Source organism: Barbatula barbatula (assembly GCF_947034865.1).
Source record: "Barbatula barbatula genome assembly, chromosome: 20".
Classification (NCBI taxonomy): Eukaryota; Metazoa; Chordata; class Actinopteri; order Cypriniformes; family Nemacheilidae; genus Barbatula; species Barbatula barbatula.
In genome coordinates this window covers 11,740,511-11,752,844 of record NC_136783.1, presented here as the reverse complement: position 1 = coordinate 11,752,844, position 12,334 = coordinate 11,740,511, and the positions used below count along the sequence as shown (strand labels likewise).

At 37.4% G+C, this 12,334-nt stretch overlaps 1 protein-coding gene across 7 annotated transcripts; it reads left to right on the top strand.

Annotated features, from left to right (window-relative positions):
• The first annotated feature begins 854 nt into the window (after positions 1–854).
• Positions 855–11,588, top strand: pfkfb2b (6-phosphofructo-2-kinase/fructose-2,6-biphosphatase 2b). 7 transcript variants are annotated; one of them, XM_079482601.1, is made up of 17 exons: positions 891–997; positions 2,866–3,012; positions 3,450–3,575; positions 3,900–3,996; positions 4,918–4,984; positions 5,094–5,168; positions 5,257–5,313; positions 5,425–5,549; positions 5,653–5,860; positions 5,971–6,117; positions 6,524–6,628; positions 7,060–7,189; positions 7,283–7,345; positions 7,694–7,758; positions 8,094–8,126; positions 8,541–8,735; positions 10,136–11,588. In XM_079482601.1, exons 1-17 carry the CDS (start codon positions 943–945, stop codon positions 10,199–10,201), a joined length of 1,761 nt encoding a protein of 586 aa, XP_079338727.1. In that variant the 5' UTR covers positions 891–942; the 3' UTR covers positions 10,202–11,588. The 7 variants fall into 7 exon arrangements, with proteins under 7 accessions (XP_079338729.1, XP_079338727.1, XP_079338730.1 ...); XM_079482602.1 differs by lacking the exon at positions 891–997 and adding an exon at positions 2,036–2,249; XM_079482603.1 differs by lacking the exon at positions 8,094–8,126 and having other exon boundaries at positions 855–997; positions 8,541–8,759; positions 10,136–11,156.
• Positions 11,589–12,334: the final 746 nt, after the last annotated feature.

Below are 12,334 nucleotides of genomic sequence, written 5' to 3'. Positions count from 1 at the left end.
ATCAGTCTTGTCGTTATTGCAAGGTGCCTGAAGAATAAAATAAAATGTTTTATTATAACCTTAAAAATCATATATTGGTTAATTAAAAATAATATTAAAGGACTGTGCAGTGCAATATATATCACTTTGTGTCGGAATTTAACCCTTTAATTTCAGGAGCATTTACAATGAATGAATTGTCTTTGATACAAATGAACAAAATAAACAGTCCTATTAATTTGAACATCAAGATGAAAATCTGTATGGGGATTAGTGGGCAGTCGTGCCCCAGCGGTCCGAGATCGTACTCGTGATCAGAAGGTTGCCCCTGCTTATTCCCAGCACCGACGGGTAATGGCTGAGGTGCCCTTAAGCAAGGCACATTACCCCCACTTGCTCACCGGGCCCTGCAGTGATATCTGCCCACTCTTCCGTGTGTGTGTGTGTGTGTGTGTGTGTGTGTTCGTGTGTTCACTATCACTGGATGGTTTAAATGCAGAGGTCACATTTCGGGTATGGTCACCATATACGTCTTTAAAAAGTATTGTAGTATACTAGAATATAGTTACTTGTTAATGGTAAATACTATATTTTAATATTTACTTTAGAAAAGATCTAACACTTAGTATGAAGGAATATCACAGTTTACTATATTAAAAGTGTACTGGAGTATTTCTCATGTGGGAACAATTGTATTAGTCTACTACTGTAACATACAAAACTCAAAACATGGACATTTAAAGCTTTCACCTGAAGCTGCAAACTATTAAATAAATACATATTTCAAACGTAAGTAACGCAGTATGTGGTCTCTAGGGTCTATGGGACTTTACACTCCGTCACTAGATGGCGGTATGCGCCACTAATATCGGTCCGCAACCAAAATAAACCCCGAAGAAGGATTACACTTTATTTTACTTTAATAACATTCTACATCATATAACCGTCTAAACCAGACATTAAATGAATGAAAAATGGATTAGCTGGAGGATACTGAATCATACGATGTTAAATAAAGGTAAAGCAAACACAAACGTGTTTAAACGTGTTCTTACAGGTGGAAAACACGTTATTAAGACGATAGAATACCGGCTCTGTCGACCGGGCGCTATTGGTACGTGTTAACAACATGTAAACACACGTAAGAACGTGTTATAGGGTTTTAATGAAAGAAATGTAGCAATATTGTTTGGCCAGTTGGTTGTTTGTGGCTGATATGAAAACAAACAAGTCTTGGTGACGGTAAATTCATAACACAGCATATTTATCTGTTTACAGGTTTAAATTAAAAACCGCGCTTCATAAAATAACACTTTTGTTCCTGACTTTTATTTGTGAGGCACTGTGTAATTAAACAGTTCTATTCAACTTTATTCTATGTTTCTATAGCTCTTCTTAATAAAGTTAAAATTGTATCTTGTTTAAACCGTATTTTATTATAGTAAAATTGTGGTAATATTTTCATTTTAGTGGATTGATTACATTTAGTAAAATACAAATGACCATGGTTAAACTATAGTTAAAGTAGTTAAGCAATTTGGACTGAGAAAAACTGTAATGTACTGTTTCTTTTTTTACACTGATAAGAATAAATATTTTTTAAACTATACATTTTTTGTAAAGGAATAAATTCTGATGAATCCTCTCATGAAAACTGCAGTTGAAGTTCAATGCATTTATTGTTATATGTGTAATTGCCTGTACAGTTAAATTCTGGAGGCACTATTGCTTATCTTTAAAACTTAAACAGAGTGTAACCAATAAAACACACAGAGCAAATTGACGTATTTCTAAACATTGAAATCCATCTGAAACCCCCTGTTTTTATAAAACAATCAAATAGTAAACCTGTATTACAGAGTAAAACATAATGGTAAACACTTTAAACACTGAAATACATTTCAAACACACCCAGTGTTAATAAAAACAGTACAGCACAAGCAGTTCAAATCGTTTTTAAGTAAAAATTAACTTAATGCTTGTAATGTCGATGTGTTATCGATTAAAAAGCGCTTATTTTGAGACGTTGACGTCACGTCAGGTCGTCACGTGGGTCACGCGCACAAACGTTCAAGAGGTCCGGTCAGACGTTCGGTTAGACAGACGGACGGTCGGTCGGTCGATCGGACGTTAGGTTTTGGCCCGGAGTTCCCGCCATACTTTGAAAGGTCAAGTGCACAACCGGCTCGCGTAACAGCACTGCGCCAAAGAAGTGAATCTGTCGGTCTGACCGAAGCCAACGGATCTCTGAAGCGAACTGTCAAAACACTGTAAGACGAAATACCTTAACGCTTTCTTTTCGGTTATCTTATAGTTAACAGCCGTGTCATTTTAAATCATTGTCCAATGTCATTCTGGTTGAAATTGTCAGGAACGTGTTGTAGTGACATGCATGATATTCGGGAGATCCTCCGCGTGTCAGAATATCATGAACGTCATCAGTATTATGACGTGATATTCTGAGGGCCATCGATCTAGACTGACAGATTCAGGGTGTTCTATTATGACGCACCTTGTGTTCAGAGTATCATTCTTATTATGACGTACTCGAGTCCTATTGCTGTTATTTATAATTACGTTAATGATATTATAAGGATCATTTCTATGATGACGCCGTGTGAAATTCTGAGAATCCCACAGTGACGTACATAATATGTGAGGATCGTCTTCTTTCCGGTGACGTATAGCATTATATTTGCTGCGGCTGGGTGTGAAAATGATGATGTGGGCATCTGGCCATGCATGCGGCAGAATAAGCTCAGCTGTCAATGAGTAGCGCATGGTGTATATGGATCTGTCATATCTGTCTTACAATAAGCAATATCCTTGTCACCACTAACATAGATCGAGTTGGCGTTATCTCTCAGCTTCTCTCGGTCTCTGCAGGTGCAATATGTTTTTACAGTTGGATGAATAAGGGAGTTGTTCAACTTGTCATAGCCAGTATGTCGGCATGGTTGCAGCAAGACACCGGTCCAGCAAGTTCTGCTGAATCCAGGAAATCAGAGCTCAGAGGACAAGAGAAGAAATGCTGTAAGTTCACCCCGAATTCTGTTGAACGTGTGAAGAATAGTAAGACCTAGCAAGATAGATGACAAAGTGGAAACTAAGGAATGACACGCGGTGATTTCAGTATTGTGTGGAGTTGTGTGTGTGTAATCGATCCTTAGAGTTACCAAAGTGTTAGGGGTCACTGAGTTTATTGTCATTGGTTACTATATAAGAAATGAACCTGCTCACCTGTTCTTTATTTAGACGTTTATTGACTGTAATGCCAACTGCGAATCAGGGTAAGGGTGCCTTTATTTTGAGTTTGCTCGGAGGTAAACACTGGGCGTTCCCTCTAAATATAAACATATTAAAGGACAAATAAAGGATTTACGGGATAATGTATTAATTTGAGCTCATGGTATCTCTTGGTTTTATTTTTCTGTTGACACATCTGTTTGTCTGTGTCTGTCCAACAACAGCATGGGCATCCTATATGACCAACTCCCCCACCGTGATTGTCATGATAGGTCTGCCTGCGAGAGGCAAGACGTACATGTCGAAAAAACTCACACGCTACCTCAACTGGATAGGAGTTCCCACCAAGGGTGAGCGGACAGGTTTCAGAAAGCTGTCAGGGTGTCCAATTTTAAACTCTTTTTATAGCAGTCAGCTCATCAGTGTGACGTCACAGTCTGAACAGAGAATGAATCTGAGCTTGGATTATTTGAACGGTTATGCTGGCAACACTGTGCAGACTCTCTTGTGTTCACCCTAACCCGTAAAACAAGTCATTCAATCGCCGTAATTTGAAGTCAGATGTTCCTAAAGCAGCACTGGGAGTTGAACTGTTGCCGAGTTGAAGAATTGTTGTATGTTATAAGGTGATTCAATAATGTCATTCTAACATTCAATTGTTTTGTATTGTGCAGTGTTTAACCTGGGCGTGTACCGGAGGGAGGCGGTCAAAGCATACAAGTCTTATGACTTTTTCAGGCATGACAATGAGGAAGCCATGGTGATACGGAAGTAGGAACATACCTCAGTTGGATTCAGTTGCATGATTTAAAGTTACAAGAGCGCTCAAAAATGAAAGATCTGTTTTCATTTATTTACTTTTCCATATTGTACCGTACATTGTTTTGTAATAAAAGTAGACACAAGTAGTCTACCAGTTTACCCAAAAATAAAATCCTGTCATTTACGAGTTCGAGTTGTCACAAATCTGTATACATTTCTTTGTCCTGATGAACACAGAGAAAGATATTTGGAAGAATGCTTGTAACCAAACAATTCTTGGCCACCGACTACCATAGTGGGAAAAATGACAATGGTAGTCAAACGTGTGACATAACTGTTTGCTTTCCTACATTCCTCCCACAATCCTACATTTCAACAAAGACATTTCTAAAGTTATTTTTCCTACTATGGTAGAGAGTGAGAGTAAGTAAATAAGGACAGAATTTTCATTTTGGGCGAATTGTATCTTTGACATGGAAAGGAACATTTAATGATGAGTTTCAATGGTTACATCACTTGAAATCCAATTTTTGTAGCTTTGTCTGAGTTGGGTGTTGTTTGAAATTCTTTACCCATCTGTGTTTACCCTTTTTAACCACCCCAGCATATCCATCCCAAACACATTTTACAAGGGTAGATGTACTTTCTGCAAAAAAGGTGCAAATGATTTCTTGAGTTGTTTTACCAAAAAAGGTGCAAATGGCCTCGTAAATTGTTTTACACTAGGAGAAAAATGTCCATAAACCATGGAAACACCTTGCATTGAGTCATGTGACATCAGAGCGGCTAAACAATATTTCAACCCATTTGATAAGGTTACATTAGAACACATTACATTAGTCCTGTCTGTACAACATACCTGAGAATAGAACCTGTCTAATTGCATTTTCTCATTTCTTACAAATTCAACAAATAATTTCTGTCCAATAGACATTGTGCCTTAGTGGCCCTGCAAGATGTGAAGATCTACCTGAATGAGGAAGGCGGACAAATAGCTGTATGGTTACTTTTTGCTCTGTTCACCTCAGTACTTGTGTAGTAAAAGTAGTGTTAAAGAGAGTATTTTTCCTTTTGATAAATAAATAATCACCTGTTTTTATTTTGAGGTTTTTGATGCCACAAACACAACTCGAGAAAGACGAGATCTCATATTAGACTTTGTGAAGGAGAATGCATACAAGGTATGCTAGCAACATGTCCACAATTGAATGTCTATGTTTTCTCATCTGTTAACTGTAATGTACGCAAATTCATTGTTTACGTTTGCAGGTGTTTTTTGTGGAGTCAGTTTGTGATGATCCAGAGGTTATTGCTGCTAATATCCTGGTATGTTGTTTGGTTAGCATTCTGTTAAATAAGTGGTATGATCAAATCTTTTCAGATAATAAAACAGTTTTGTTGTATATTACTGATGACAAGCATTTTATAAACCTACAGGATGTCAAGGTGTCAAGTCCAGATTATCCAGAGACACACCGCGAGAGAGTCATGGATGATTTTCTGAAACGTATTGAATGTTATAAGGTCACTTACCAACCATTAGACCCTGATGCTTATGACAAGTAAGAATCTTCTCCACATAAAAATAGATGGATGAAAAATATAGATTTAAGCACTGTATTTGTCTAGTATAGTTATGTCTTATCATCCACATTTCTTTTCCAGAGCTCTTTCCTTTATTAAAGTGATGAATGTGGGTCGCCGGTTCCTGGTAAACCACGTTCAGGACTACATTCAGAGTAAGATTGTCTACTACCTCATGAACATCCATGTACACTCGCACTCCATCTACCTGTGCAGGCACGGAGAGACTGAGCACAACGTCCAGGGCCGTATCGGGGGGGATTCTGAACTCTCCCCCAGAGGAAGAAAGGTCTGGATTAATTAAATCTACCTTCGTATTATATTTTTATTACAGATGGTTTTATGCTTGCTGGGAAAGGCACTAAAGAGTTTGACTTACTCTTTCTGTCTGTGTTGTAGTTTGCGAGTGCCCTTCGTGATTTTGTTGAAGAGCACAAGCTGTCTGACTTGAAGGTTTGGACCAGCCAGTTGAGGAGAACCATCCAGACAGCCGAAGAGCTGGGAGTTCCCTACGAGCAGTGGAAGATCCTCAATGAGATAGATGCGGTTAGTATGATGGCCATTTGTTGTGTACTTAAAGGTCCAGTGTATGAAATTTATCATTTAGCAGCGGTGAGGTTGCGTATTGCAACCTTCCCTTTCGAAGCACTACAGAACTAAGATGTCGTCAAGTTTTCTGTTCTTTGCCAACGTTGATAACATATTTACAAAACTGTTGTAGAAACAACATGTTGAATTCCATGTTAGGGGACCCGCGGTGTATGTAGATAGAAATAGCTCATTCAAAGATAATAAAAACATAACGCTTCATCATGTAAGGTCTTCGTACACCTTTGAAGACATAGTTATGTATATTGTATTGTATTTCTGTCAATAGATCCTCCAAAAATGTTACATGTCACAGTTACGTGTAGTTTGTATGTATTACATACTGAAACATTGACTGCTGTAGGGTGTGTGTGAGGAGATGACCTATGATATGATCCAGAACACATTCCCAGAAGAGTTTGCACTCCGGGATCAGGACAAGTACCACTACAGATATCCAGGAGGAGAGGTACATGTACAATACATCTGCTGTAGTTCCCTAGAGAGCATGCTGCTTCTCATCCCTTATCTGAGTTCATATTAGGCCATTCCACTGGGTGTTATGCAAGCGACAATCTCTCATGAAACCAACAAAGAAGTGACTTAAACTGCAATTCATTGACTGGCCGCTAGAGAGTCAAGTCAGCTTTATTTATATATAGCTTTTTACCATTTTCATTGTTACAAAGCAGCTGTACAAGAAAACATTGACTATAAGCAAAACATATAAGGTTATGCAGAGACTGGTTTCAAAACAGAGCGGAATCTCATTGAGCCCCATGCGAAAATGCTTTATTGCAGGATTTTGCCCCTTTAAACATATTTTTTTTATAACTCATCCGTTTAAATTATACTAAGCAATACAATGCTGCATGTTACGTTATCTTTCTCTCCCTGCAGTCGTATCAGGATCTGGTTCAGAGACTGGAGCCTGTCATTATGGAGCTTGAGAGACAGGGCAATGTTCTGGTCATCTGTCATCAGGCGGTTATGCGCTGTCTGCTGGCATATTTCTTGGACAAGAGCGCAGGCAAGATGCAAGCCTTACTTTCACACACTGAAATGCAGAAACACATTTGTGCTGTAACTGTATCAAAGGTTGTGTAATCTTTCTGTCCCTTAGATGACCTTCCCTATATAAAATGTCCCCTTCATTCTGTCACGAAGCTCACTCCTGTTGCCTATGGTATGTTGGACAGTTGTTTCTACTATCTAGTTTCGTGGCAGACATACAAACACTAAGATGGAGTTCAAAAGATTGAGATTACTGGTGAAAATGCCTTTATGTTTGCATGCTTTTCCTTTTATCAGAACTTTTTCATGTCAAAAATTTGGTTGTTGGATTGGTGGCATACAGTAGAAATTGTAGGAATCTTAAGTATTTGTTTTAGACAATCCTGAAAACCAAACTTTTAATTTTTTATTAAAACATTTTGTATTTCTACATTTTGATGATGCATGCCTCTTAACTTCGAACCCCAAACATACACACATACAGTATGTGCTCACAGATCATTTTGGTTTTCCGCTACAGGTTGCAAAGTGGAGATGTTTTACCTGAATGTGGAGGCCGTGAACACACATCGAGATCGACCACTTGTGAGTCCACATCTGTCTCTGTGCTATTCTTTATAACAGAATGAATTGTTAATGGGTGATATTAAATATTCATGCTAATGTAATCGGTGGTCACATTTTTCTCTCAGAATTGGAACAGTTTTTCATGTGTTTAACACAAGCATCCTTTTGGTTTTTATTTAAACTGAATCTCATCACAGCATCACTGCATGTTGTTTGGTGTCTGTGCTGTCCGCTGCATCATTCTCAGAAATCCTTCTTTAGTTAAGCTATGTGTCTGTATTTTTATCAAACTGTGAGCTGTAAAGTTTGATAAAACAAATACTTTTCTTTTGTGGTCTGATTCTCCTCATCAGAGTGAGGTTTCACACAAAACAACTGTTGTTGAGGTACAATACTGTTATGCATAATTCTACAGTTATGTGTTTGTTGCTGTGCGGTTGCTGTGGTTGTGCTGTAACTATATGTGGGTTTGTGTTGTGAGTTTTGATAATCCCTTTGTTGAAGGTTCCATCCGATTAGGCTACAATGTGTTGTAATGATGTGGTGATGCAAGAATCTTGCGTTGAGTAAACGTTTCTACTTCCTCAAAGAGGTTTATTTGATGCTCATGTTATTTTGTGATGTAAACATTTTGAGATGTTATACAGTAGCAATTTATATGATTACTTTTGCCTGTTGATACATAATTGCTGTTATTTTGCTGTTGAAATGTGTGCTTAAGGTTTTTAAAGATGAGGTATGTGGGTAGGTGGTTCGCTTTTCTCTTTTTAACCCTCCCAGTTTCTCCCTTATCAAACCAGGCGAAAGTCAGGCGAGACACCGCCCCTCCTGTTCAGAGGCGGAATAGTTACACGCCCCTCTCCACACATGACCAGGTTAAAAGGCCTCGCCTCTACAGTGCCGGCAACCGGCCCTGGCTGCCCCTCACTCCCTCCCCTACCACCCTGCACTTCCCCGACATGCCAGAGGGGGCACTGCTGCTTCAGCAAAACCAAGTTAGTGTCAGAATGTAAAGCACTGTGTTTAAAGACTAAAACTAGCTGGAATGGACCAGTGATTTCTTGACACTAACCCAGCACACCCTGATGTTCTTAATGTGCCACTCAGAGCTGCTGAATGCAGTTTGCAAACTGCGTGAAATGATTCTTTCTGTTGGGTTTTATATGGTATCTCGTTCTGTTCCTCATACATGCATGTTATTTAACACAGTGTTTGCTTTATTTTAACCTTTGATTGTGCTGTCTTTGGCTCTTTTGATCACACCCATCCACATCACCGATCAAACGGGCTTCAGAAGACACATAATATTTTGCATAATAATTGCGTGTGGTTTTGTCCTGTTTTTCAGTAACACCTCTAAATATATTTATAACTAAATAAATAGAGAAACAAAATTGCATGAATGATTGTTTAGAGAATAATTGTTGTTGTAGACAATATTTTGTTCATTAATGTGTAACGTGCCTAGAGAATACATTTTGAATTAAGTTGGTTTCTTACTGCTTTAATGTTTGGTTTCATTGTAAATCTTACAAAAATGTGTTATACATGTTTACCAATCAAAACAATTGTAAGCTTAATATACCTCATATTATCTTAAAACAAGTCTTCATCTTGCAAACCTTTTTGTAAGTAAATGTTTCTTATTCTTCATATTCTCATATTGTAGTTCATTTTCTGACTGGAAAACAGGACAAAAATATTTGACCTATTTTCTCTTTAACACTTTCTATTTATTTTTCTCCCTCGATTAACAAAATTCAGTGATGTTGTGGTTCAGTGTTGTTGTCAGTTGTTCTTAATTCATTTATTACTCTGCACTGCAGTCAATCAGTTTTGTCTTGTTTTTGAGTACTACGGTGAGTGTACACATGGCAGATTGTGGTCCTTGTGCTTCATATGTCTTCCCCTCCCCTCTTTCTCCTTATCATCTATTTCTCTTTCACTCTCTCTGTCCTCACAGTCTCGTGCAGCAGCCAGTCATCTGTAAGTATGTTTAATGTCACGGTGTTTGAAAAGCTCTTCTTCACCACAGATCTCATTATGCTGTTTGACATCTCATATACACTGTCACGAAGGGCACTTAGGTTATAAGTAACTAACTGTGTATGTCTGGTGTTGGTTAAAGATTCATTGAATTCATTCATTGTCATTTCCTTTAGAGCTTCATTTTTTCTGCTGTAGTTATGATCTTTTGTTCATTCTGTAAGATTTCGTTATTATGTCGTTTGTGTCGTAATGGTGATGAGTGATTGAATCTAAACCTTTGAAAACGTTTTGTGTTGTCTGTTATTATGGGATATTTTATTCTGCAATTTCAATAATACAATTTTGTTTATGTGACATAATAAAACTGTTTAAATGTTTATGCCACCCATTTTTCTTTTCTTTTAAGGGCTCCTTGTTTGAAGGAAACAGCTTTGACAGCGCAGATGAATTTAATGACTGTGTCCGCTTCTGAGTGAGACAGAGAATGATCAAAATCCTGCATGTCACATGCTTTCACATTTTCCCACTCCACAACCAGCTTACTTTTATCAATGACTGGACCATATTTCCCATCTGCCCTCTGCATGCCCTCTTATGATTTAATATATCAATATCACTCAAAACGCTCTTCTGATATGCCTTATTGAAGAAAGAACAAAGAGAATCAAACATTAGTTGTGCAAATACATCTGTGGCTGACTAAATATTGTTTTATTAGAAAGATGAAAAGTGATTGCTAGAACAGATTGAGCACAGATTTATCAGAGAAACCATAATAATTAATTGTTTTTTAATATTAAACCAAATGAATATTAAAGGAAGTGTGCCTAGTGTGAAAGGAGTATATTTGTACATAACGATAGAACAAAACAGGAAGATTGTTTGTCTTGTGCAAGATTTATTAGTAATATATGAATGATATTTATGTGGTATTGTGTAAAGTTTAAAATGCTAGCTAGGTAACATTTTTGTAGAAATGTGCATTATAATGACAAAGCTGCAAACTTTTAAATCAGTTCATTTTACAGTTTAGGTCAGTGATGCTGGCAAATGTATTTTTATATATTGAGGTTTTTGTTTACCATGTAATCCTACATGAAAGTGCACTTTTAGGCTGGAGAATTCAAACTGGTAATCCCTGGTTATGAGTTTGTTAAAACTTAAACAGAAACTTACTGTCTGTTACTGTTTATATGCACATTATGTATCCATAGTTCAGATGCACACGTGGGAGGGGTTTCCAGGACAAAGGCCATTAAATAGAGATTAATAACAATCAACAGCATATCATTTATAATTTTGCATTTAAATTTATAATGCATAACATGTCTATTAACTTTCTGTTTCATTTTAAGTCAAATTGTTTTAGGTCAAATAACTGCTTGCACACTTTTTATTACAATCAATGTTTAATAAACACCTGTTTTACCTCTTGTTCCTTTTAAATGGTCCTGCAATGTGACAAATGCAAGTACAACTCCATGTTTTCTCACATTTAATATGAGGTCAAATCTGCATGCACAATTATAAAATAATGTAGGAAATGGGTTAAAATGGAGTACGGCATATCACATGCTAGACATCTCAACTTTCCTGAAAAGATTTTCATGTCAATTCAACATAATCCAGTCCAGTTGTCCGGGATTTTACTTCAAAGTGTTTCATGGATGACTCAAACTAACGAAACAAATCTGCATTTATTCAGATATCTAAGCATGTATTGCACTTATGTAATCAATGTTTTATCTTTTACATAGATGCCACGAATGTAAGTTAGGAAATAATTTTGTAAAATCGCCTGTAATCTTTTTATTAGGGTGGTTGCTTTAAGTACATACAATAATTAAAATCTATTATATAATATCAGACCTTTCTTGTAATTCTTATTTTGCAATGATCATATTTATCTTCATGCTTTGTTACTGTAATGGCGAGCAATGGCCACTAGATGACGAAATGTTACCTTTTTGGCACTCGGACGTCTCATTCATTCAGCAGCAATAGTTTCCACGTTGTAATATTATTTAACACATCGTTTCAAACTTGACAAGGAATCTTAACCTTTAAAATATCCTATTTAATAGAAACTGGTATTGTATCATCCTGTTCTAAAGCTAAAAAGCCATGCTATGGTACTAAATGACACTTGCCAGTGGAATCCAGCTGGCCAGTTCACTTCCTCTTCATCTGTATCATAATAGTGTGCTTGACAGAAGTGAATCGCTGCACCTGGATCACACACAAACACCCACACTGCCCTCTCTGTGTTATATAACCCTGATCCAAAGAGATGAGAAGCACGGCAGAAGTATTAATGTATGAGTCACTGCAGGTGGAGGAAGAAACATCTTAAACTGCCCTGTTCACAATACCAACCCAGATGGTTTTGGATACCAGCATCACATTCGTGCCGGACCTCATCAGGCCCTTCCTCTGTTTGTTTATGTGTGCTTTGATGCTCACCGTATTGTCTGGTTCTGTGTTTCAATGATGAACAACAAATAATTTCATCCCAGTCTTCAAAAAGGATTTTGTCAATATTAGGCATGCATGCATCAGTGAGGGTTGAAAAGCGCAGGTGCCCTGGTCAGGAAAACAGTTACAA

Bases quoted from the DNA above. Each gene is read 5' to 3' on its own strand.
- pfkfb2b (XM_079482599.1), top strand. From the start codon at position 2,748: ATGAGTAGCGCATGGTGTATATGGATCTGTCATATCTGTCTTACAATA. The intron at 5,550-5,652 runs GTAAGAATCTTC...TTTCTTTTCCAG, and splicing joins GACCCTGATGCTTATGACAA to AGCTCTTTCCTTTATTAAAG. The intron at 8,127-8,540 runs GTACAATACTGT...TTATCAAACCAG, and splicing joins ACAAAACAACTGTTGTTGAG to GCGAAAGTCAGGCGAGACAC.